The 24,524-nt window shown below is 54.0% G+C and overlaps 1 protein-coding gene and 1 long non-coding RNA gene across 6 annotated transcripts in view; one reads left to right on the forward strand and one right to left on the reverse strand.

The window, feature by feature from the left end:
* Positions 1-24,524, forward strand: part of HIP1 (huntingtin interacting protein 1) — a 156,564-nt gene that overhangs the window by 106,321 nt on the left and 25,719 nt on the right. For all 5 annotated transcript variants that reach the window (XM_048823731.2, XM_048823733.2, XM_075120836.1 and 2 more), the window contains exons 2-9: positions 16-79; positions 3,461-3,603; positions 4,706-4,762; positions 9,552-9,632; positions 11,580-11,656; positions 12,065-12,126; positions 20,463-20,603; positions 23,422-23,479. In XM_048823731.2, coding sequence (XP_048679688.2) covers positions 16-79; positions 3,461-3,603; positions 4,706-4,762; positions 9,552-9,632; positions 11,580-11,656; positions 12,065-12,126; positions 20,463-20,603; positions 23,422-23,479 — 683 coding nt within the window. The remainder of the gene's footprint in view (positions 1-15; positions 80-3,460; positions 3,604-4,705; positions 4,763-9,551; positions 9,633-11,579; positions 11,657-12,064; positions 12,127-20,462; positions 20,604-23,421; positions 23,480-24,524) is intronic.
* Positions 16,184-22,273, reverse strand: LOC125623816 (uncharacterized). The gene is made up of 3 exons (XR_007353134.2): positions 22,048-22,273; positions 20,073-20,181; positions 16,184-18,976 (listed from the first exon to the last, which is right to left on the reverse strand). It is a non-coding gene; the product is annotated as an uncharacterized LOC125623816 (long non-coding RNA).

Here is a 24,524-nt window from a genome sequence, read left to right on the forward strand (position 1 = left end):
TTTTCTGTTTTTCAGACTGTCAGCATCAATAAGGCCATTAACACACAGGAAGTGGCTGTCAAGGAGAAACACGCCAGAAATATCCTTTACAGAGTTGGCGGCAGGACAAGCAAGCGTGGGAGTCAACTGGAGACTGGCTGGAAGGCAGCTGGGGCCAGGTGGAGGTGCTGGTGTGGAAGTGGGCAGAGAGCAGCCATCATAGCAAAAGCCCCTCATGGACTGGTTGCGACAGAGACTTTGTGGGGTTCCCCTCTGCTGAATGGAGGGGTGGAAGCCAAGATCCCAGTGGGATCCCCTCTGCCCAGCAGAAGGAAGAGTGGGATTCCTGGGGGGAAGCATCCGAGTGGGCAAGGGAGGGCAGTGAGGAGTGATTCCAGGACAGCACCACCCTTTCTCTCCCTGGTGCTGTAGCCTTGATCTCTGAGCAGGTCTGTGCCAGCGGCTGCTTGGAGTTGTGTCCATGCTTGGCACTCCCACCGCTGACATGCCCACCCCCCCGGAGCTGCCCCAAGGGTGGGAAATGTTAGCGTGGAAAGGCCTAGCCAGGCAGAGGGGCCGTAGCTGCAAGAAGGGGGACGGTGTTGTCATTCCTCACTTGTTACCTCCACCCAAGTGAGCTTTAGCGCAGTTGTAAATACCAGGTGTGCTTAAGCCTAAACAGCCCAAAGGTCTGAATAGTTAAGATCCTGCTGAAGAAAAATATGTATTTTGGCAGCTCTGCGGCTGACCGGGAGCCAGGATCGCACAGCAGGTGCAGCTTCCAAATCGTTCCACTTTGTAGGGAGAAGAACTGGGGAGCTTTTTGCTCTCTGAACCCATGGAGTGTCCTTCCACTGCCTCTGCATCGCCCAGATCCCAGCTCCAGGGCCAAGGTAGTGGGGGCAGGAGAGAGTTCAGCCTAGAGGCTCTGGGGACTGGTGGATCCTCTGAGAGCTTTAGTGAAGCTCCTGGGCCATTGCTGTCAAAGCATGGGAGGGTTCAGGGGGAGCGATACCTGTCAGTGCTGGGAATGGGGAGCTGGGTGATGTGTTTCCCCCAGACAAGTCTGGACTCAGTGACAGACCTAATTCTCCTAGGTGCTCTGGGGGTTCAGCCCCAATGGGGGCACGGGGGGATCTTCCTGAGGGTCTCTTTGGAAGGGAGAGGGTGTGGCGCTGGAAGGGGTGGGGGCTGCTTGGTTTGAACCCCCGGGGCACAGTGTGTTCCTGGGCTGAGGCAGTGACTTGGGAACAGTGCTTCACCTCTCCCTGGCTGAAAGAACAGAATGTCCCCAGCCATTTGAAGTTCTCTGCTGCCTAGCTGAGGCTTGAGCTCTGGGCTGCAGGTTAGCTGTCCAGTGTGTGGTGAGCTCAGCAGGCAGGCTGGCAGGGGCTATGCTCATTCCACCTTCTTGAAGAGAAACAAGCTCCAGCAGCTTACAGGAGCAGCTGTCTTGATTTATCTGATGGCGGAATGTCCGTTGTGGGGCTGTTTCCAGGCTGGCATTCTGCATGGGGCCCTTTTGTTTTCGTCTCAGGCCTGTTTTCAGTGGGAAAGCTGCTAGTGCACGGGATCCCAGGCCCTGGAGATAAAGCTTCACTGGAGTCCTGTTGTCTTTTAGCTTCTTGATGCAGCAGGCTGCCTGCCATGCCAGTCCCCTTTCTGCTTTTCTAGTCTATAGCAAGAGTTAGCGTGGCTGTTCTGCTTCCCAGAGCACTACACAGGGGTCTGTAGAAAACAGCCCTGCGGTGGCCTCATGTGACAGGACCTGGATGGCCTGTAGGCAGAGCTCTCAAGCATACTGGATTTAGTGGGACATTCTGTATTTCCACTTCATCGGGATGCCTGGTCCACTGCCCGTTGAGGTGGGCAGTGAGAAACTGTTTCACCTCCCCTGCAAAACAGCCTGTAGTCGAGGGAGAACAGAGAGAGTGGGAATCCAGGGATCATGAGTTCAAGCCTCACCTCTTCCATTCACTACTGCTTCTACTTCTGTGCATTTCATACCCCATATTGCTGACCCAGGCTTCAGCCCCCTGCCTTATGAGACAGGCAAGTATCAGCTCCTCCCCATTTGACTAACATTGCACAACGTCACTGGAGGCAGAACTGGCGTGGAACCTAGATCTTTAATCTAGCACACCCAAATTCCATTCACGCAGCCGTGCTGCCTTTTAGGCTGACTGTGCCAAATTTGTATGCCTGGCTGTCATATCTGCAGCTACCCTTCTGTCCATTCAGCCAAACTCCCCTCCTTGCCCCAGGAACCGAACCCAGGAATCATACCCCCCTTTTGCTTTAGCAAATAGTTGAGTAATCCACTGGCAGTGTGTGTAACATTCTCCCTCTAAAAAAGAAAAGGAGTACTTGTGGCACCTTACAGACTAACCAATTTATTTGAGCATAAGCTTTCGTGAGCTACAGCTCACTTCATCGGATGCATACTGTGGAAAGTACAGAAGATCTTTTTATACACACAAAGCATGAAAAAATGGGTGTTTACCACTACAAAAGGTTTTCTCTCCCCCCACCCCACTCTCCTGCTGGTAATAGCTTATCTAAAGTGATCACTCAAAGGAGAGTGATTAGATAAACTGTTACCACCAGGAGAGTGGGTTTTGGGGGGGGGGGGGGGGGGGAACCTGGATTTGTGCTGGAAATGGCCCAACTTGATTATCATACACATTGTAAGGAGAGTGATCACTTTAGATAAGCTATTACCAGCAGGAGAGTGGGGTGGGGGGAGAGAAAACCTTTTTTAGTGGTAAACACCCATTTTTTCATGCTTTGTGTGTATAAAAAGATCTTCTGTACTTTCCACAGTATGCATCCGATGAAGTGAGCTGTAGCTCACGAAAGCTCATGCTCAGATAAATTGGTTAGTCTCTAAGGTGCCACAAGTACTCCTTTTCTTTTTGCGAATACAGACTAACACGGCTGTTACTCTGAAACCTGTCATTCTCCCTCTAGTGGCTGATCCACACAGAGGGTAGCAGCTGCTGCTTTAGCTCAGCAGTCTGGGCTGGGAATCTGAAGGCCCAGGACTGATGAGGGGCAGAAGGTACATAGCAGATGTGTGCACGGCAGCAGGTTTCTGGGCAATTCCAGTGACAGTTGGGGAAGAAAGCAGCCAGGGGAGAGGAAGGTTTTGTTTTGGAAGCACGTTGTTGGCTGGCACCCTGAAAGGATCCGGCTTCCTTTCCCCAGCACAGCAGGGCCTGTGCACTCCAGGTACCTAGCGTCTTTTGTTGATGCACGCTGGCTGTCTCATTGCATGGGTAGAAACCTCTCTGCCAGAGGGGAGTTCCTAGTTGCTCTCTACCACTTTTCAGTGCCTTTGGGATCCAGAATGGGGTGAGAGGACATCTTGGGAGCAGCCAGGAAGCCTCATTGTCTCTGAGCTGTTGTGTTTTATGAGTGTCCCTGTCATTTCTGCACACTCTGAGCTAAGGGATTGGCTTTTCCTTAGCCTGCCTCTCACCATGCATCCTGGGAACCCACCACGAAAAAGGAGCTCAGACCTTCTGGTCTGTCGTGAATCGGCTGCCCCTCTCCAGCAACGCTGTGCTCTGTTGGAAGTTCTGCCACGTGTTCCACAAGCTCCTCCGCGATGGACACCCAAATGTACGTGCAGGGCCATGTCTCTAGTAGTGTGAGATGTGGGGGGACACAGGAGAGGAATACTGTGATTGCCTCAAGTCCTTTCAGCCCCGACTGAGCCAGGAATAGGATGACCTCAGAGGCCATCTAAGTGTTGCCAACTCTTGTGACTTTTATTGTGGGCTTTGCAATATTTTTGTGTTTTTCTTAAGGCCTCAGCTCCTGGAGTCCTGTGACTACATGAGAATCCCAGCTTGCATTTTTTAAAAAAAAAGTACCAGTTGCAGAGCAAAGCACTCCTGGAGTTGCCAATGTGCACTAGTCATTGGAAAGTTGGGGGAGTGAGGGGTGATGAACAGGGTAGGAATATGCCTGCACTTATTGCTTCCATTCCCCCACGCCCAGCTTTTTGGCCTGCCCCACATCATATCCATTTCCTATCCCTACTTCCTTAAAGAGTCTGATGAGCCCCAGCATACCTGTCCTGATGTGCCGTGGCCTCTGCGTGCTCCTGGGTGCTCTCAGGCCCAGGTCTGCAGCAGACCAATGGCAAGAGGGCAGTAAAAAGGGTTAATGCATCATCGTCCCCCCCCATCCAAAAGTTGATCCCTGGGAAGGGAGGCAAGTATTCACCCCAGGACTAACCCTGCAGCCCTCACCATTCCCTGCCAGTCAGCCAGCGCTCTGTTCACCCCCGTTCTCTTCTCTCTCCTCCGCTAGAGGCCTAGGAAGCCCACTCCCTCAGCTACGTGGATATAAACAACAGTAACGCTGTGTCTCCTTCCCCCTTCCATCAGAGAGCCTCAAGCCACTTACAGTCAGGGACAAATTAAGCCCTGCTTGAGGAGGGTAAGATGGGATGGTCCTTTCCATTGTACAGATGGGGAAGCCGAGGCACAGAAAAGCAGTGACTTGCCCATGATGACACAACTAGTCTGGGACAGAGCTGGGAATAGAACCCAGGAGTCCTGATCCTCTTTTCTTGCTCTAATCACTAGATCAAACTTGCCCTACTAACTAGAGCTTTCCCCTCTGGTGCCAGGAGCCTGTGAATGTGGCTGGTTCTCTGGCAGCTTCTGTGCCCCTTCTTTACTCTCCAACTGCCTCCTCTCAATTTCCTTTGCAGGTCCTGAAAGACTCTCTGAGGTACAAGAACGAGCTGAACGACATGAGTAGGATGTGGGTGAGTGGCTGGCTTGCCATGGGAGAATTTCCTGCTGGATGCCATCTGATGCTCATGCTGGGAGGTAGTGCTAGGAAGCGCTGTGCCTCTTAAAGGAAGAACAGCAGGCCCTGGTGATGGTTTGCCGGGTACTTTGTCCATGGAGCGATAGGGAGAGCCTGATTGGAGCTAGGCAGACAGCTGCCTTCCTCCTTCTCCTGCCCTAAGGCTACACAGAGCATGCCTGTCCCCAGGCTGCAAGCAGTAGAAGCCTTTATCACGGAGAAGCTAGCTCCCCGTTATCCGTGTGATTGGCATCTCCCCCAGGAGAGACCAGGCTCTGGATTGTTGTGCCTTTGGTGTTGCGTCTCTAGGAATGGGGGTGGAAATCAAACCGAGATTTAAAGTCAGCGCTGTTTGGAAATCATAGCTCTGCTTGACTTTCTAAAATCTTGGCTCCTCGTTGCTCCAGAATGGCTTGGCTTAGACACGCCAGATCTCTCTGGCCGGGTTGGCCTTGCTGAGAGGAGGGACCAAGCCTGAGAAATTGCATTGGGCTGAGTTTATGATGAAGAACGTTTATAACAGAGCTCCTGCTGCTAGGCCCAGCCATAGGTGGGGCACTAGACAGCAAGCGGAAATGGGATGAGACTGGCCTCCAAGAAGGGGGTTGGAGGGTGTCAGGGTCACAGGGAGTGGAGTGGCCAGGAGCCTGTGCTTGCCCATATCAGCATAAGGAGGGGGTACATGGAGGGGCACAGGGAGCCCCAGTAGCCTAGTGGAGATGGGGGTCATGGAGTGGAGCAGGTGAGAGAGGCCATGGAAGGTGGTGAGTGCAGGGAACCTGGGGAGACAGGGAAAGGCATGGTGTTTAAAATTTTCAGTGTGGATAGATGCCTCTTCCCCTGAACCACTGCCCTATACGCTGTCCACTAAACTGATATGCTGCCATGGGGCCTTCACACAGACCTCCCATGGGCTTGCTAACATCTGGCCAAAGGAAATCCTGCTTTGAGGAGCCTCACAAAATCTGTAAAAGATCCTAAATGGAGCAGAGCTCCTCTCCGGCAGAGCTCAGACAGAAACTCAGGGTGAGCTATGGGAGCTCATTTTAAATAGGTGGGGGCGGTACAAGAAATTCGTAAACAAAAACCATGTGAAAGGAGAGTTATGGTTGAAAGTTAGTTTCACTGGAGTCCAGCGAAAACCCAAAATATTACCCTGGCTTCACAAAAACACTCCAGCCCCTTCAAAACCCAGCTGTTAGGCGGGATGCTAGCAGCTAAAGGACCAGTTCTTTACTCTTTGTCCTTCACACTGTCCACCCAGCCTTAACTTTGCCTCCTGATGCACTGAGCAAAAATATACACGGAGGTCAAGATGATACAATTGTGTAATCTCAATTCTCATTCCTGGGATCCATGTCCAGTCAGTTGACCCCAGAAAAGGGGTGAATTTTGACTCTGCACAAGGTGTGGACTGTGTTTGTTTGAGGAAGCTGGGAAAGGCACCGGCTCATTCTTAATAGTGAATGGCGATTATTTTGGTTTGACGTATTCCTGATGTATCTGCAAGCAGTTCTGAGTCTCTCCTGAGTGACTGTGAAGGCAGGAGTGTCTCTGCTTCGCTCCCTGTCTCGTTGGGGACAGTATGGATGTTTGCTCATTTGGGGTGGGGGCAGGGGATTCCCCAATAATCAGTTACAAAAGATTCCAATCCCAACAGCTAATTTCACACAACACAGAGTTTCGAGAGGGTAAGGGTCCATATTAACAACCTAAGGGGCTTTGTGAAGGCCAAATGTAGCCACTGGGCATTCTGTTACCTGGCGGAAAACAAGTAAAACCCATCCTAACTTGGGGGGACCTGTTGACTTCAGTAATGGCTCTTTGCACAGGGGGCTGCGTGAACAGAGTCAGTGGGGATCCACAAAGGCACAGGTGTCAGCCGCATAGGCGCTATTGCAGGATTGGGGCCAATTAGTACACTAGCCATGGTGCCTGCTGTTGGTTTAAGGGCTGAAATGGGACCTGTTTAGAATGAGCCACACTTGCCCTGCAGCCCCCTCTAGCCACATCACAAGGAGTGTGTTGTCCTGTTGGGTGTGATTTAAAGTTGATGTGGGCAGATCAGGAGCCCTGTAGCAAACAGGATTGGTTGTGCAGGATCCCTGGCGGGGGGAGGGGGGGACACACACGTTAGCAGATTCCCCTCCCCACTGCTGAGTGCAGTTACTTAATATCGTAAGATTTCCTCAGTACCTGAGCCGGGGTCGCAGGAGAGCCCACTGGGCTGCTGCCAGTCCCATAGCTTGTTGTGGAGTTCCACCACCGACCATTCAGGCTAATGTGGCAGACGAGATTTCAAAGGGAAGACCAGGAGTTACGTGAGCAGTTGCTGAGCCATCTGATGCCAAGAAAATGCCTGTGGTTGACTTGGGATATGAAGCAGAACTGTCAGGAGAATGAAAAGCAACAAGCACAACAAGATCCTCCACACGCTGCAGCCAGAGAGAGCAATAGGCACATGGGTCTCGCCTGTGTTAGGCTCTGTCTGGGAAGTCCTTGTCATCAGCAAAACCCAGTTCTTTTGGCAGCTTTGCCTATACCCCACTGTGGAGAAATGGGCTGCAGTTAGATGAACAGGCCCATTTCCTGTCCAGGCCAATTCCACAGGCCAGAGATGAATTCACTTGTTGCTAATAGACTAAGTCTGGCACCACAAAGGCTCCTGGTTGCTGTACGGTACATCAAATAAAACATTCACTAAGTAACAAACAAACTCAGTTCTCAATGTCTCTGTGATAACCCACCACCCTCTGTGCAGAATGGGGAGCTAGAGCTGGAGACGTTAAGGGCTGTCATTAAAATGAGTCAAACAGGAAGGATTACGAATTCCAAAAAGAGGCAAAAGAATTGGCAGCGTGCACGCCCAGACAGACATGCAGGCAGAGTCCTGCATGCCCAGGCGCACAGACACACACACAACTTTTTGTCTTGCTTTGGGTTCTGCTCTGTCCTTTGACAGGTTCCATTCTTTGGGTTTTTCCCTTCTGGTCCCAGGGATGTGTTTGTATGCGGCTAACCAGTGAGCAGCAGATTTCGTGTGCTCCCAGCAAGCACATCTCTGCTTGCCCTCCCTCTCCCCACCACCCCCAAGCAACTCCAGTGACTCTTCTCAGCTGGGGCAGAATTTGGCACCTGTCCTTTTTCTTTGATTGCTAATACTTTCCCATCACCCTTCCTGGGCAGCAGGCTTTATGCACTCACTGCCTGCTTTTTGTTAGCATTAAACCAGCCCTGTGCAAGTTGCTGCCACTGGAAAGAGGTGCATTGCCATCTCGTCTCTGTGTAAGTTAGTTCAGCCATTTGTTCCCTGCCCAAACCTGTAAGCCTTATGCCTCTAGGTAGCTGTGGAACCTCTTGAAATGGTGGAGCATAGCTCTGCTAGGGAACCAAGCAGCGGGGTTAGCCCGGAAGCAACAGATGCTCAAAGGGGGCCCGCTGTGAACTGTAACCTGGCAGGCTGGGGGACCACCTGCTCTCAGAGCACGTAGGGCCAGATCCAGTCTCAGATGCATGTGAAGAGCTCCCACTCACTTCAGTGGCAGAATTTTGTGTTCAGTATGAAATGTTAAAATAAGTAAAAGTCCAGGGTACGGAGGTGGTGGTTAAACCCCAGCTCTGCAGAAGCAGGAGATTTAAAATTGTAACGCTGGTACCAAGGCCAGCTAGTCTGGTTAGGGATTCAGCCAGTCCAGCAGCTAACTTGGCTGAGTGTCCCAGTTATTGGCTGAATAATGCTTCATGCAGAAGGGGGCCATGCCAGTTGGTCTCTGATTTAGTACATCTGCTGCACATCTCACCCTGAGACCCTCCCAGAGGCTGGCTGAGCCTGTTCACCCTGATCTTTAAACATGGTATCAAGATCTTCAGGGATATGTTGGGAGTAGAGGTCAGATATCGGAGCCTAACGTCTCTGAGCCTTCTCATGTCTGATCATGCCACAGTCCAGGGTGTATGCAAAGGGGACAACAGCCCACTTGCCGAGATGCATCCCAGCATGTGGGTGATGTTCTCCTAGCGGGTGGGAGGGTATGGTGGATCAGTGTTGTGTGGTCTGGTGTATGCCGCATGTTGTAAAGATTCATTCCCTGGTTACTGTGAGGCTTCCCCCCCCCCCCCCTTTCTGGGGGTTTTTAACGACACGCTGGTCAATCTGTCTAGCTGACGGAGACGAGCATGGCGTAAGTACCAATGCTGTTGGCTCGATCTGGCAGTGTCAGCGATTGTGTTGCATGCAGTGACCTGGCTAGCCTGGGAAACAATGGGGGAAATGCTATTGTGTGTGTCCAGTACTGAAGCAGCAGAGCCCAGCTCGGAGGGCAGCCGGCAGAGCTCAGGAGCTAGGAGCAAACAGACCTTGTCCTGCAGTGAGTGCCTCAGGAAACGGGGAGCCCTGTGAACGGAGAATGTGGGTTGCAGATAGTTACTTATTGGTGTAGAAAGATCAGTGACTTGAAATGTGCAGCGTAGGTAAATAAGGGGGTGACGCACACAGTGGCTGAGCCATGTGAACTGTTTGTGTACTGGGGTGAATAAACAAACCCAGACAAGCGGGAAGACAGGAATGTATAAAGCACAGGGGGAGATTTTGTAGGCCTGAGTCTTAAAGGCATCATGCGATTCCAGAAGTTGCCAGCCTCTCCAGTAGGGAAGGTGCAAACCTCAGCATCCCAGAGCAGCCAGGGGCAGGCTTCTCACCAGCATCAGACCTTGTGCCTCATTTTCTGCTTTCTCCTGTTCCACAGAGTCACCTGAGTGAGGGCTACGGGCACCTGTGCAGCATCTACCTCAAACTGCTGAGAACCAAAATGGAGTTCCATACGAAAGTAAGGCCACGTCTCGTCCCCACCTCCTTTCTTCCCTCCAGACAGACCATGCTCTTCCCACCCACATCTGGTCCATTCAAGGGAGCTGAGGTCTGTTGATGGGGTCTCTTGCAGCCCCACCCCTTCAGTCCCCCAGGTGTACACTCTCCTCTGTGAGCTAGGCTGGGAAGCAGAATTATCTCTCTGGATGCATCTACACTGCATGCTAAGCCTGGGTCTGTGGACTCAGTGTTTCCACATCCACACGACAGTGGGCATGTGGGTTTATGATTGCTAGGCCTCGGTCTCACAGCCCTGTCCAGACTGCACTACGCAGACCTGCTGGCTCGGGTCTGCAGCCTGAGCACAATGACAGGGTTTGGTCCTGAGCCTCAGTGGGACTCAGGGTCTCACCCACCCCGTAGCGGGGTCCTAGGCCCTGGGTCCTGAGCGCTTGCTGGCCTGAGTCAGACTGATTTGTTTGTGCACGGAATGGGGGCTTGTGCTCAAACCTGAGCCAGAGCCTGGGCTGAGTGTGCCGTGTAGACATACTGTCAGTGCCCCTTGTGTCACATGCTTCCAGCCAGCCGGTTGTGCTGGCAGGACACAGAACTAATGGCCTAGGTAAGGGTGGTGTCAGAACTGAGCTCTGGAGATCCCAGGAGTGACCCTTTAACTAACCTCCCACCCAGGAGGCCTAGAGCTGGTCATTGCCTTGCTGTTGGGAGGCTTGTGTGCTGCCCCACCCAGGGCTAAGTCGTCGTCCGTCCCCGTCCCGTCCGGTGGCTGCCCGGTGGCCTCTTTGAAGAGTTGGTGTCCTCTGGCCAGGTCTGAGTGAACAGGTGTCCAAAGCACAGTTAAACCTCTGAGCCTGCATCAGAGAGGCCAAGGAATCAGGGGGCCATGGGGAATGGCCCATAGAGGGCAGGGTCGGGCAGCCACTTGTAGTGTCCTGCTGTTGTTTGGCAGATGTGCCTGCTGGTTCCCTTCAGTTGCCAAAGGCCTCACCTCAGGCAGCTGTACTGGGGACAAGGCTGCTCTCCGAGGCGTCAGCTCTGCACAAATCCACATGCGCTTCCTCCCTGCCAATCCAGCCAGCACAAAGCAGCCAGCCCCAGTGCTCAGCAGGGCAGTGCCCCTCTCCCAGAGGTGAGGTCTGGGCCTAGGTTGGCTGGCCTAGAGGTGAGGGTCTGCCCCTGCCTGTGAGCTGCCCCCTTTCATCAGCCAGGAGTGGGAGCAGCTGTGTGTCCAGCTGGAGGAGGTGGGGGCAGCCAGCAGCAGATGGGCGCAGTATTTGTGGGGCACGAGAGGAGGCAGCTACCTGAGGAGCCCCAGAGCCCTTCTCCTGTACGTCGCTGCCCAGGTCAGAGCAGCTGTGCCACGCAGAGTGTGGCCTTGCTGGGAAACTTCGGCATGAGGTTTGGTGTCCAGCTGTGATGCTGCTGGCCCGGCGAGCCTAGCTGGGTGGAAACTAGATGGATGTGTGGCCGTTGGTCGCTGTTCAGTGCCTTTGAAGCCCACCGTGTGACTGTGTGAGTGTAAACTGCAGCGGCATTTTTCTGCACTGGACGCTGCCCTTGGGCACTTAGATGGGAGCCAGTGGGGTGGCTTTTAAAACCCAGAGAAGAAACGTTGGCTGAGGGCGGTGAGCCTAGCCTTTCACTGAGAGGGGGTCCGCGCACCTGGGCAAAGCATGGCAAGGGAAATCTCCCTGTAGCCCCACAGCCTGGGAGCCAGCTCTGAGCCATCCCTCCAAAGCAGTTCTGTGACCTGAGCCCCTTCCATTGGGTGTTTGGAGATCCCTGCCGGGTGCACACAGCCACTCCTTCAAATACCACCTGGGGTATCAGGGGTCTGCCTCTAATCAGAGATGGCTACTTGGTCTTCACTGTGGTAAGGGCAAGCCTAAAAGGCACTAGGGTGCCTGCGGCCCCGTGCTCTGATTCCTCCCTCTCTCCCATCGTGCAGAACCCCCGGTTCCCAGGCAATCTCCAGATGTCTGACAGGCAGCTTGACGAGGCAGGAGAAAACGACGTTAATAACTTGTAAGTCCAGAGCGCGAGAATCAGGGCACGTCCGTGGTGGAATTACTCCTGCCGTAGCAGATAATCCAGCCGCAGAAGACAAGGGGGAATCTCTAGGAGTGGCAAAGGGCTGCCAGGGCCATGGCACCCCATCAGGGTCTCTCCCTGGCATTGCTGTGTGAGCCATGGGCAGAGGTCATGGCCACCCTAACGGGAACCCTGGTGTCGTGTGTGCCCATTGGCTGGGGCTGGGACATCCCTCCTGACTACCCCTTATAAAACAGTACTCCACAGTAATGGTTGGCTAGACACCCCCCACCACCACCACCCCCGGGGCTTCTAGCCAGCCCCCCATCCCCCCAGGGTTTTGCGGGAGGGGGCTGGGTGGCCTCTGTTTTGTTTGTAACATTCTTGTGCCCTCTTTCCTAGCTTTCAGCTGACGGTGGAGATGTTTGACTATTTGGAGTGTGAGCTGAACCTGTTCCAGATGGGTAAGGCTCTCGCTTCCACTTGCATTGCACTTGTTCTGCACTGTTGACATATAGCTGTGGGGCTGGAGCAGCCTCGCTAGGTGCTGCAGTGACGTCCCTCTCTGCCCGGCTGAGCGTGGCCCCGACAGCCAGCGTGTATGTGGGGGCGCGGTGGGTCAGAGTGTTTGAGGTCCCAGTCCAAAGCTGCTGTTCGCTCTCTGTGTGTGTCCATCTGTCCTGCCTAGGTGCAGGAAGGGAGTTGACTGAGGGCATCTGAGCTCATCTGTTTTCCATGCATTCCACCAGAGTTGTTATTAGCTGAAATTATTTCATGTCAGACCAAATGTGCCTGGCTCCTCCCAGTCTGCCCAGCCGCAGCCTGCCTGCCCTCCATTCCAGCCAGCCATGCCAAGCCTCCAGGAACCACCTCCACCCCGCGGCATTCTGCACCTCCTCCCCACACCCTCCTTGGTTTGCTTCCCATCTCCGAGTTCTCCCGGGCTTGAATTTCTTCCTTTGCCCTTAGCTCTGGGGTTTATGGCTTTCATGACTGGCGAGAGCAGCTTTCTCCTTGCAAACCCATCACAGAGATTCTGTGTGCTTCAGGGCTTGCTGTGGTGGGGGAGCGACTGGCTCTGCAATGTCTGCTCCTACGGGTCGCAGTGGAGCAGAGAGAAAATAACGAACCAGTCTCCACAATGTACACTCAGGTGCTCAGCTGCCTCGTGCATCCACGTAATGCTGTAGGATTCTGCTTGTTGGGCTGAGTTAGAGCAGGGTGATTACTGCTCACGCTGTGCCACATGGGTGCTGTGGCTATCCTAGAGTGGAGGTATTCGCTTGCATTGGAACAGGAGTAAAGCAATATGTCAGCGTATGGAGGTTCCTGGATATTGCCATTTCAGATGAGGGGTGATACGGTTGGGTCCTAGCATGGAGGGTTCCCGGAGGATGTGCTTTAATAGAGTCAGCGTGGTGCGGCTGTCTCGCAGTGCTAAAGGCTGTAGAACCGGAGCTGCGAGTACAGCCAATGGAATCCGGCTGTGTCCCAGTGTTGAAGGGCTGTGTTGCAACTGACTGTCAGGATCCTAGTTGTGGTAGGCTTTACTCCACTGGCATTACTGCATCTCTAGCAGGGCAGTTGCTCACATGTGATGGAGTACAGAAGGTGGGGGGAGCTGTGTCTCCAGACAGCAGGTGGCCTGGTTCTGCACTGGGATGTAGCCTGGGTGATCCCGTCGTGTCTGTTATGAGCTTAAGTACAGTGATAGAGCAGGATAAGGGTAGTCACATCTGTGGATTAGTCTCCCACAGTCCACGGGACAGACAAGATGGCGCCTTTGTGTCTCATGGGCTAGCATGGGTAATGCAGTGATCCTTGGAGGGACAGGCCTGGGGTGCAGTGCAGTGATCACAGGGCCAGTCCGGGGGTAACACCATGCCCCAGTATATGCAACCTGCCACCAGAACAGGAACCGAGAGTAACAACAATTGAACACATGGGATCAAACCCCGACCGGGGTGGGACTCCATAATGGGGGGGGGGGGCTGTACCCACCCCAACAGAAACCTGCGGGGTGAGTCTCTTTCTTTCATAAACTTTGGTAGCATTTGTACAGTTTGTCACATCAGAGTCTCATTGACCTGAACTAAGACAGCATCTAGCATCGCCATGGTGGCTCACAAACACCAGTGAACCGGGCCCCATTCACTAGCCCCACTGTACAGACGGAGAAGGTGAGGCACAAGGCTGATCAATGACTTGGCCAAGGGCCATAAGACAGGTCTGTGGGAGCCCTGAAAGTAGAGCCTCCATCTCCTGACTAGCCGGCCAGCGCTTCAGCCACGTACCCCTCCTCCTTTCCCTGCCTCCGTGTCTGCAAGGGAGCAGTACAATGCCGCTGTGCCTCTGTGCGCTGACATCTCTGCAGCCCTGCGCAGGTACTTGTCTGATCCATGCAGCTTCATAGCCCCACTGGGAAGGAGGGAGGCCCTGTAATGAAGTTGGCGTTGTTTTTCTGCTGCTAGCCTAAGTGAATTAAGCAGGGCTAATATCAGCTCTGCCCATTTACATGTCATTAGCTTAGCTTTTGATTTACTCTTAAATCACTGCTCAACTTCCCTGCTAATTACTGGGGATCTCACTTCATTATCCGAATGGGAGGGGAGGCAGGCAAGCCAGTGGAAATCCAAACTGACTCCCTGCCTCCTGCTGCCTGGGCAAGGATGACATTGCTAATTGTCCCATTGTGTGCATCCCCAGCTAAGGAGAGAGCAGGCTAGCCCGGTGCATTAGCATGAGTCAAGCGACAGGTCCCCGGGGAAAGGCCCCCGGGGAAAGGCCCAGTGCTCCCCCTTGGGGACGTAGATGCTTCAGCTATCAAAGGAAGGAGATGAAGAGAGTGTGAGTCTCTGTTTGGTGCTATGTACAGAGCACAGCTGCAGGTGTGATGTGAATGGGTTCCCACAGCAGCAAGGCCTGTGGGAGGCACAAGAGGGTGTTCTTGGGGATGTGGAGCCTGCCTGCCTGCCTTTCAAAGTCTATTGCTGCTCTCTGTCCATCTTCAGATGTCGCTGCCCCTTTTGGGGTTCTGCACTCTCCTTGGATCCCCACTTTCTTTGTGATTCCACCCACCACTGATGTGCAGCCCTCTTTGAGCCAGAGCACAGCAGCTGTTCATTCCTCACCGTGAGGTCCTTTGACCTTCCTTTGGTTCTGGAGCAGGATGGGTGTGGTGAGTGGGGCCTGCAGCCGAGGAGAGAGATAGGGACAGATCCATGTGTCCTTAAAGCTGTGTTGTCCCACCCGGTGTCTGCCTCGTTTAGGAATAACACGTTACAGAAGAGCAGGGGTTGTCTCTGTCCAGCATAGATTGACTCGAACCTGACTAGGGATCTCTCCAGCGTTCACTGGGGGCACATCTGGCATTCAGCACGGGGATTCTGGGGTGAATTCTTGAGACGTTGGCACTGGACTCAGTAAACGGGCAGACGCCAGGGGAAGGTGACCTTTCTCCCGGTCCTCCCTATCTCTTCTTCCGTCTCTCCAGGCACCCATGCTCCAGTGGGAGTTTAGAGGACGTGCATAGCGAGGATGTCATAGAGGACCTCTCCCTTCAGGCAGGTGGCTCGGCAGGTATGAGTGCCCCACGGAGAATGATGCGGGACCCTAAAGCTAGCAGCTCGACGCCCATATGGAGAAACAGAATCGCTAACCCTGTCAGCCAGGTCTGGGATGCCGGGGGAGAGCTGTGCTAAGCAGTACTGCATGCTCATCGCCGAGCACTGGTGCACTCCTAAGGATTTCCTTGTGCCATTGATGCACTGATGAAGTCTATCCCTCCCTTTCCTAACATCCCCGGAGGGATGCCGGTGTCTGCCCCTGGATTTCTGCTCTAGCTTAACAAGAGTGGAATGGCTGTACCCTGACTACCTGGCATTGGCCAGGTGGCTAATGAACATACATAAGAACAGTCATACTGGGTCAGACCAAAGGTCCATCTAGCCCGTTATCCCTGTCCTCTGACAGTGGCCAGTGTCTGGTGCCCCAAAGGGAATGAACAGAGCAGGTCATCATCAAGTGATCCATCCCCTGTTGCCCATTCCCAACTTCTGGCAAACAGAGGCTAGAGACACCATTCCTGCCCATCCTGGCTAATAGCCTGTCAGGATTCCTTCCCCACTCTGACCTCTGGGTACAGATGTGGGGACCCACATGAAAGACCCCCTAAGCTTATTTTTACCAGCTTAGGTTAAAAACTTTCCCAAGGCACAGATTCCGCCATGTCCTTGAACAGTATGGTGCCACCACCAAGTGATTTAGACAAAGAACCAGGGAAAGGACCACTTGGAGTCCTATTCCCCCAAAATATTCCCCCAAGCCCTACACCCCCTTTTCAGGGAAAGGCTTGAGCATATATCCTCACCAATTGGTACAGGTGAACACAGACCCAAACCCTTCAATCTTAAGAACAGTGAAAAATCAATCAGGTTCTTAAAAGAAGAATTTTATTTAAAGAAAAGGTAAAAGAATCACTTCTGTAAAATCAGGATGGTAAATACTTTACAGGGTAATCAGATTCAAAACACAGGATTCCCCTCAAGGCAAAACTTTAAAGTTACAAAAAAAACGGGATAAACCTCCCTCTAGCAAAGGGAAAATTCACAAGTTGAGAAAACAAAGATAAACTAATACGCCTTGCTTGGCTGTACTTACAATTTCTGTAATATGAGAGACTGGTTCAGACTGGTTTGGAGGACATGGATTGATGTCCGGTCCCTCCTAGTTCCAAGAGCGAACAAACACAGAAACAAAGAACCCAAAACAAAGCCTCTCTTTCCCCTCTTTCCCCCCCACACCTTTGGTCAGGTGCGAACCAGGTTATTTGAGCTACTTAACCCCTTACAGGTAAGGAGGAATTTTAGGCTAACCTTATGGTTATGACATAGCCATTGATGGACCTATCCTCCTTGAATCTATCTAGCTCCTTTTTGAACCCCACATGGGAAAGCTGGGTGCTCACAGGCAGAGGCCACTGTTGGAAGCAGCATATTCATCCTCTGGGAAAGGAGGAGACATCTCATAGAGCTCCTTGCCCCCACCCCTAAGGGCTGGGAGCCCTGCACACAGCCTGTGAGAGTTGCTCTAGGCCTCAAGTTACTGAACTGCAACCCTTCCAGCCAGCCAAAGAACGGCACTGAGGAGGTGCGGAGGGCAGCTTGGAGGGGCAGGGGAAAAAGGAGAGGAAATACGGGACGCTTGAGTGCTCCAGCAGGAAGGGGAAAGGAGTGATTTGCTCTGGGTGCATGATGAGATAGGACCAGGGAGGAGACCTGGTCCCTGGTGGGGATGTCTGTGCAGTGCCCTGTGCCCACACGCAGCGGCAGTCCCAGCTTTCAAGCACTGTCTTTTCTGTGGGGAGCGGTACCTTCCACTCGGAACCAGCTGACCCACCCCCATCTGCAGCAGTTACTCCCTAGGAAGCCACAAAGGTGGCTCCATTTCCGCCAGCTCCTCTACTGCTGTGCTGTTAGAAAGTACCCTACAGCCCTTGCTTCCAGACGCAGTCTGTGCAACATGGGAGAGGAATCGGAGTGCGCTGGCAGAGCCGCACCACGTGCAGAGCGAGCCGGCAGCCAGGCGAGAACCACATCAAGGCGCCTGCAATGGCCTCCTTGCTTAGTGCAGTGCAGCCACAGGGTAGAGCCATGCGGCCATTGGGGAGATTGCTGGCAGCCATTGGTCTGAGAGGCTCTGGAGAGACCTGACTAGTCAGCAGAGTTCTCCAACTGTCCATTGAATTAAGTCAAGTGCAATCGGGAACATGGGGCCTTGCCCACCCCGACTAATTTCTGCCTAGCTAACATAGCACTGGCTGCCTGTAGCAGCCTGGGAGTGCTGCCATCATGGTGGCACCATGCCCTGCTGGCTGCAGCATGTAAACACACACTTTTCTCCCCCTTCCAGACTAAGGACCCAATCCTTCAATTGATCCAGGCGGAAGGAGGCAGACATGGAAGAGAGATACGGTATAATCCTGGTCCCACTGAAGTCAGTGAGAGTTTTTCCATGATGTCTGTGGGCCCAGGATTTTGCCTGTTGTCTTTCTTCTCTGTGTATTGCAAATCAGTGTAGACATGAGCCAGCATTCTGCTCACTCTGAGATGTTTCTTGAGTCGCCTCACATTAGTATGCATGGTGCATCTCTGAGCCAGAGCAGCCTACCCGCTCATTGCAAACCAGGGGCACGTTTCTGTGATCAGAATGTGGGGAGTTCTCCCATCACTGGCTCCCTCACCATCTAGCGTCATGCAGTGCTTTGCCTTTCTGTTCAGTGAGAAACAAAGGGCAAGCAGAGAGTGATTGCTGGGTACAAGTGAGGGGTGACTAATGCTCTGCCTGAAGACTGAGCAAGCAGGGCACGGTGGACTGGGGACGGGATCAGAGCTCCAGATGAAAAGGAAAGAGCTGTCATTTCTGGTCTGGCCTTGTTCATCTGCTCTGATGCTGACTGGGATACAAATAGTAAGTGATATTGATCCTTGTGCTCTTCTGTCCCTGCTGAAATGGAAGGGTAAATTCATCCTGGTCACCAGCCAGCCCAGGGCTGGGTCCAAGTGCTGGAACATGGACGGGGACATGAAATGGGCAGTTGGTGTGATTTACCACAGCAAGCCTGTGTCCAGTAAACGAAAGTCCGGCTTTCTCCAGCTAGTCCCTTCAGAACTGTTTCCAAAGATGGGGGCGATGGTAAAACTGTGCCAGAGGACTGGGGGCGCTTGGCTCCAGGAGTGCACACCCAGGCTGTACAGAGACCTGTTGGAGGCTTGATACGCCAAACAACATCTCCATAAAAATAAAACCCCTTCCGAGCCTCCTGTACCCCTCAGGAGGGAGCCGAGAAGGACCTGGTGCCAGTGCTTTCAGCCCGGATCCTTAAAGGGTGTTAGGCACCAAACTCCCTTTGATTTTCCTTTGCAGCCCAAGCCACTCAGATCACCGGAGCACAAACAAAGCAGCTGAGAAATGTTCTAGACAATTACTGCAAAACTTGCAGTATTGACTCAGGGAAGCAAATGATCCTAGTAGGATAGTGCTGCCCTTGCACCATGGCCAGTCGGAGCCTCCGCGAGGGCAGAGTTGGACTCACTCCTGTAGTGTCAGCGGCCACTGCAGCTGGTCCGGTTGGTGGTGTTTGGCAGACGGTGCTAACGGGGCGACCTGTTCAGAGCGCTGTTCGTTCAGAACCAGTTCCCTTCAGGGCTGCGGCCGAGCATGAGACATTCCATCCCCAAAGGGCCAGTCTGTTAAGCCACAGGAGCACTGGGCTCCATTCTTGCAGCAACTACAGCTGTGCTGGGCCTGATATACCTGAATGAGGGAAGAATTTGGCCCATTACCTTTGGGGTCCTGCCTGCTTCTCCCTTTGTGACCCATCTCCAGAGGCAGGTTCTGCAGTGGAGCACACATCTGCTAGGCCCATGGGCTTGCCCAGGTGGCTTAGCGTTGCGCTTTCAATGCTTCTCCCCTGAAACTAAGGTTCGCACATTGCAACCCCTGAACCCTGGTGGATACGCTGAGCGTCTGGGATTGGAATGGGGATTGAGGACTAACCTACATGCCTGCTCCGTGCGGGGCTGGACATATTGTATTGACCCACCTGGTCGGGTTGCTTAGTGTTGTGTTACATCAGACCTCTTGGTAGCACACCAGATGTACCATGATTCAAATGCAAGCACTGAAGAAATATTAGCTGCTAGGCCCTATTTGCTCTAGCACTTGGCAGTCCCAGGGGGCACTCAGATAAAAGGGTGACGTACTAGGGCAGGCAGAAGTGGTCAGTGGCTCAAAAGTAATTCCTAGCATGGCCCTTTGGGGGCACCCACCAGAGTTAGGACTTCTCGGGCTTGGGGGGGTGCCCCTTTTTGTCCATTGCTCTATGATAAGCGGTGAGGTATCCCTGCAGGTCCCCGGCCTGGATTCTGTTCCAGGGTGAGTCTCGCTGGGGGGGCCACCCGCATTGTCCTGTCCCAGTGCAGCCGCTCCTCCCAGCAGGTATCCAACTCGGGGCAGCCACTCCAGCTCCTTGCACAGGGGCTGCCACACCTCAGCTGCCTTCAAACGCTGCACTCCTCCCAGTCCCAGCCCACAAGAAACCCTCCCGGCCTGACCCTCTCTTGAGCAACCCTGCTGCCAGCAGACATGGAAACTTCCTTCTCCTGTTACTCTACGAGCCCCCAGCAGTAGAGGGGGACAGCACCGAATCTCCTCTCAGCAAATTGATCACAACGTGTGTAATATACACATAGGAGAGATCCCTCCTCAGTGTCAAACACTTAACCAGCTTTGTCCACTGAAAACTGCTAGCGAACTACCTGAATGTCCCTTATTCATCTGGTTACCAGGTGTTTCCGACCATGGCCGTGTGTCTCACAGTATGGGAGCAGCTCCCCTGAGCACAGATTACCTTAGCAAAGCCGTGGATAACGGTGGCCAGTGCAGTTTTCTGTCAGCTCCCTCATTCGCTTTCCTCCTTTTGGCTTAAAACCGATGGAATTTGGTTTTTCCCAAAGTTCCTATGAAATGAGGATAGAGACTCTTAGGTTAGCATGGAGGGGAGGAAAGGTACAACAGCCGAGACGTACAATAGTCTGGATGCTTCAGTGTAGTGATATGAGCAGCTGTGCAGAATATTCTCATGGTGTGTGTGTGTGTGTACAACGGCAAAGTGTACTTATATGAGCAGCTGTGCAGAATAACCTCATGGGATGGGTGTGTGTGTGTGAGAGAGAGAGAGGGAGATCAGTGAATTTCATGGAACAAGCCCTGAGCACACTGTCTGTCTCTCTCCTGTTAGTATTCAGCTCCTTGGACATGTCTCGCTCCGTGTCGGTCACTGCTGCTGGCCAGTGCCGCTTGGCCCCACTGATACAGGTGATACTGGACTGCAGCCATCTGTATGACTACACTGTTAAACTCCTCTTCAAGTTGCACTCCTGTAAGTACACAGCAAGCCTCTGGGAGTGTCCGGCAGCTGCCATTTCGCTGCTGGGATGTCCTGAGAAGCTTTGATGTAGCAGATTTAAAGTTTCTGTAGCAGCTGTTTCAGAGGCGGAGCCCTGTACCAAGGCTGTGCGTGTGTCAGGTGTGCCAAGCACAGGGAAATGCCCTGTCTGTGTGTTTAGACCTCTGTTCCCAGAGCGCAGGGTGTCCAGGCAAAGAGCTGGTTTAAAACACTGGCGGGGGGCTGGCTCGGTAGCTTGGCCCAGTGGCTCGCTCTGTGTCACGCGCAGAGACCAGGCCAGGTTTGACTCCTGCCTATAGCCTCAGACTTGTAGCGTTTGGAAGTGCGGCTGGCTGGAGGCCGGTGGCTCCCCCTAGCTGATGAGGAAGCTGTGTTGACAGGTGTCGATCGAACGGCAGCCCTGCCTGATCTGTGATCAGTGCAGAGAGAACCCCACCCCGGGGAGAGAGATGTGGCACAGTTCCTGCTGAGGTGCCTGTGTGGATTGATGCTGAACCGCCTGGCCTGGGCCAATGGAGCATTAGGCTCGTGGCTGGGCCCTGCATTTGCTGAAGCACCTGCTGCACCAGCTGTGCCCCCCTGCCCCTGACTCCAGCTGTGCCCTTCCCTGGGGAGGGGAGGGGGGACACTTGACTGGCAGCCCCCTCCCGGGAAAAGGGAACAAGGCATCCCCTTTCTACCCTTCAGGGCAGGGCATAGGAGACCCCAAGGGCCAGGGGAGGCTAGTCCAAACACCAGCATGCTTCCCCCTCTGTTCCCAAAACTGGATTCTGGGCTTGCCACTGAGGCCCCCCCCCCCCCCCCCACAGATGCTGGTAGTTGGAGGGTGGGATTGAACAGAGAAGTGGTGAGATTTGGGGTGGGGAGAGTGAGGCAGAGAAACAAGCTATGGGGGAGAGGGAAAGGGGAGGCAGGGACAGAGATCACGGGATGTGTGCGATGGGGGGGAGAGGGCGCAGCCAAGAGGAGCGAGAGAAGGGGAAAGAGGAGACAGAGGAAGGGAAGCAAGGAGGCCGGGTCACTGAGGTTGACCAGGTGCAGGTGGAAGCCCGAGCAGCTGCGTCACAGTGAAAGGCATGGGGGGAATCCCTCTGCATGCCAGCCAGAGGGGACTTGTGTTCGTGGCTCATAAAGCTACCCCCAAGGAGCACATTTCCCTTTTAGAATGCCCCAGCCCTCCCTCACACGCTCCCCGCAAGGGCGCTGGCCTCCCTCCCTGCCCATGCCAAGGTACTCAGCAGCTGTGTCTGGGCCAGGACCCTGTGCCCTCACCAGTACAGCCCTGAAGGGATCGTAGCCACAAGGGGGTTTCTGCATCTGGAAGAGTAAAAGCAGAGAGCAGGGGGAAATGTTCACCCCCCAACCTGAGCTCCCCCAGAATGAGAGCATCCTCCAGGCCGCAGCTCCCAGGACTCACTGCGCGGTTGCATTTCTTCCGGAGCGAATCCCGGGGCACAGATCCAAGCCGTGCACCGATCTGCAGAGATTGCATCAGGCATTTGGACTTCGGCAAGGTTGGCTTAATAGCTTCAAATTGTTTCCTGTGGTATGAGAAAGCGGCACCTCGGTGATCCTGGATTTAGACAGCTGCTGCCAGCTCCCTGGCTGAGTGCAGATGAAGGCCCTTTCCTCTCCATGAGCGAGACCCCAAGGACCCGCCCCAGCCAGGGTTCCTCTGCTAGTCGCTCCTCTAGCCATCTCAGAGCCAGTGCTCCTGCCCTGCAGCGCCACCTGCTGGGAGCATCTGAGCAGTGCTCGAATGATGGGGGGAAGGCGGGGGTGCCCTTCGGGAACGTGGACAGACCTGGAGGTGCCAGGGTGTACCTTGGGCGGCTTCCTGTGCCGGCATCCTCTGCACTGAGCCCAGCTACAGCAGGACTCTCTTCTCCTCTCTGCCCATACCGCCTCCTCACCTTCTGCCCCGCTTCCTCCCCTCCCCCTGGCTGCCATTTCCCCCTGCACGTTACCCCTGCCTTCCGCCCCCTTCTCCTCTCCCCCTGACTGACCCCTTCCCCTGCCCGTTTGCCCCCCCACCTTCTGCTCACTCCTCCTCTACCCCTGATTGCCCCCCCGCCTGCCCATTTATTCCCCCACACCTTCTGCCCCCTCCTCCCCTACCACTGACTACCCCCTGCCCATTGTCCCCCCCGCCTTCTGCTCACTCTTCCTCTACCCCCTCACCTGCCCATTACCCCCCCGCCTTCTGCCCCACTTCCTCCTCTACCCCTGACTGTCCCCTCCCCCTGCCCATTACCCCGCACCTTGTGGCCCCCCCTTTTCCTTACCCCTCTCGCTTCCTGTTGGGATGAAAGGGGCTTCTCCAGATTGGGGCATTGGAGCCTGGGTTATGCCAGTGAAGAGCCAAGCCCAGGCAGTGGGACCTGCTGTGGTTGCAGGACACCCACCCTCCCCTCTCTCCACGGACCAACCCCTCATCGTGCCCTGGCTCCCTCCACAGGACAACCGTGGCTGCTGTCACTGCTCTCTGCAGTGCCTGGCCCTGTGGCTGACCACACAGGGAGAAGTAAGGGGCCAAAACAAACCCTCTACATCCCTTCCCATAAGTCAGAAGTGGGGTAACCCCTAAAAGTAGTAGGGGACCCGCCCCCGGCCCTGAGTCTGAGGCTGCAGTGGTAAACTGTTCTAGGACTGGCTATTCTCCAGTGCAGCCCTGTCCCTCTGTGTGGTGCTACTCAGCAATCTGGAAATGAGCATGATTCCTTGCGCGTGCTCAAGGAGACCTGGGAGCTGAGAGCTTTCCTTTGCATTCCATCCTGTGTCTCTTCCTCAGGCCTCCCCGCTGACACGCTACAGGGCCACAGGGACCGTTTCCTGGAGCAGTTCAGAAAGTAAGTGCCCTGAATGCCAAGCCTGTCACCTTTGGCACTTATCCTTTGCATGCTGACTTTAGCTCAAAGCGGCTATTCCTGAGTTCATTTCTGGTTAGGTAACTCATGCCACTCAGACCTAGTCTACAGGCAGGCTTGGGGCTGACAAGAGCCCCCTGGGTTTGAAATGAACCGTCTGTGGCTGAGAAACGAACAAAGTCCTAATTTCTGAGTCCCCTAGCTCACAAATGTTTATCCTAGAGCTGGGCTGGCCTCTTTTCTGCCCCCATGCTGTTGGCATAACCCATTGGCACTGAACAATAATTGCCTTATTAAATCCAAGGAGGCCTTTGGGCTCTAATGGCATTGTATGGGAGGTGTCAGCCAGTGATTTAAAACCATTGAGCTGCGGTTTGGCTGCCGTGTGCAGTCATCACAGTGCGGTGAAAATGTGAAGGTGCAGCCCATCTCCTCTGGGCTTTCCTGGAGTCTCAGAGCCATTTCCTGTAAAGGCCCTTTCGGGGCTAAGATAATCAGGGTTTAACAAGGGTTAACAAGCTTGGCCGCTGGGGCTGACCTCAGCCTGATGGTGCATGCATGCTGCAGCAATGAACAGATTAGAAATGTGTTGCTGGGTCCATCAATCCTTCTGCCCTTGGAAATGTACCGAGCGTTTTCTGTTCATTCCCCCTTCACCTTCCCCAGCCTGGAGGGAGGGGTAGGCTGTGATATCCTGAACGTTCCCTGTGGGGGACCTTATTCACAGGGGTAGGAAACCAATGAGGGAAGCAGGAAACTCAGGGGAGATAGATCTGGTGGCTGGCTCTTCAAGGATTTAGCTGGTAAATTCTTTCCCCTTCATTCTTAGTCTCAGCCGCTCTTTGCATCAGTGATGGCCCCTCCCTCCCTAGGTGTATGGGGGAGGGGCCCCACCCTCCTGGATTCACCGTTTACCAGTGTGTTCGCCACTTGGCTTGAGGCACATGTCCGGGTACTGTTCCAAGGAGCAGAGCCGTTAGCTCTCTTCCCAGGATCCCCACCTTGAGTTGTATGGCAAGATAGCGTC

The sequence above is a fragment of the Caretta caretta genome, chromosome 17 (genome assembly GCF_965140235.1).
Source record: "Caretta caretta isolate rCarCar2 chromosome 17, rCarCar1.hap1, whole genome shotgun sequence".
Taxonomy (NCBI): domain Eukaryota; kingdom Metazoa; phylum Chordata; order Testudines; family Cheloniidae; genus Caretta; species Caretta caretta.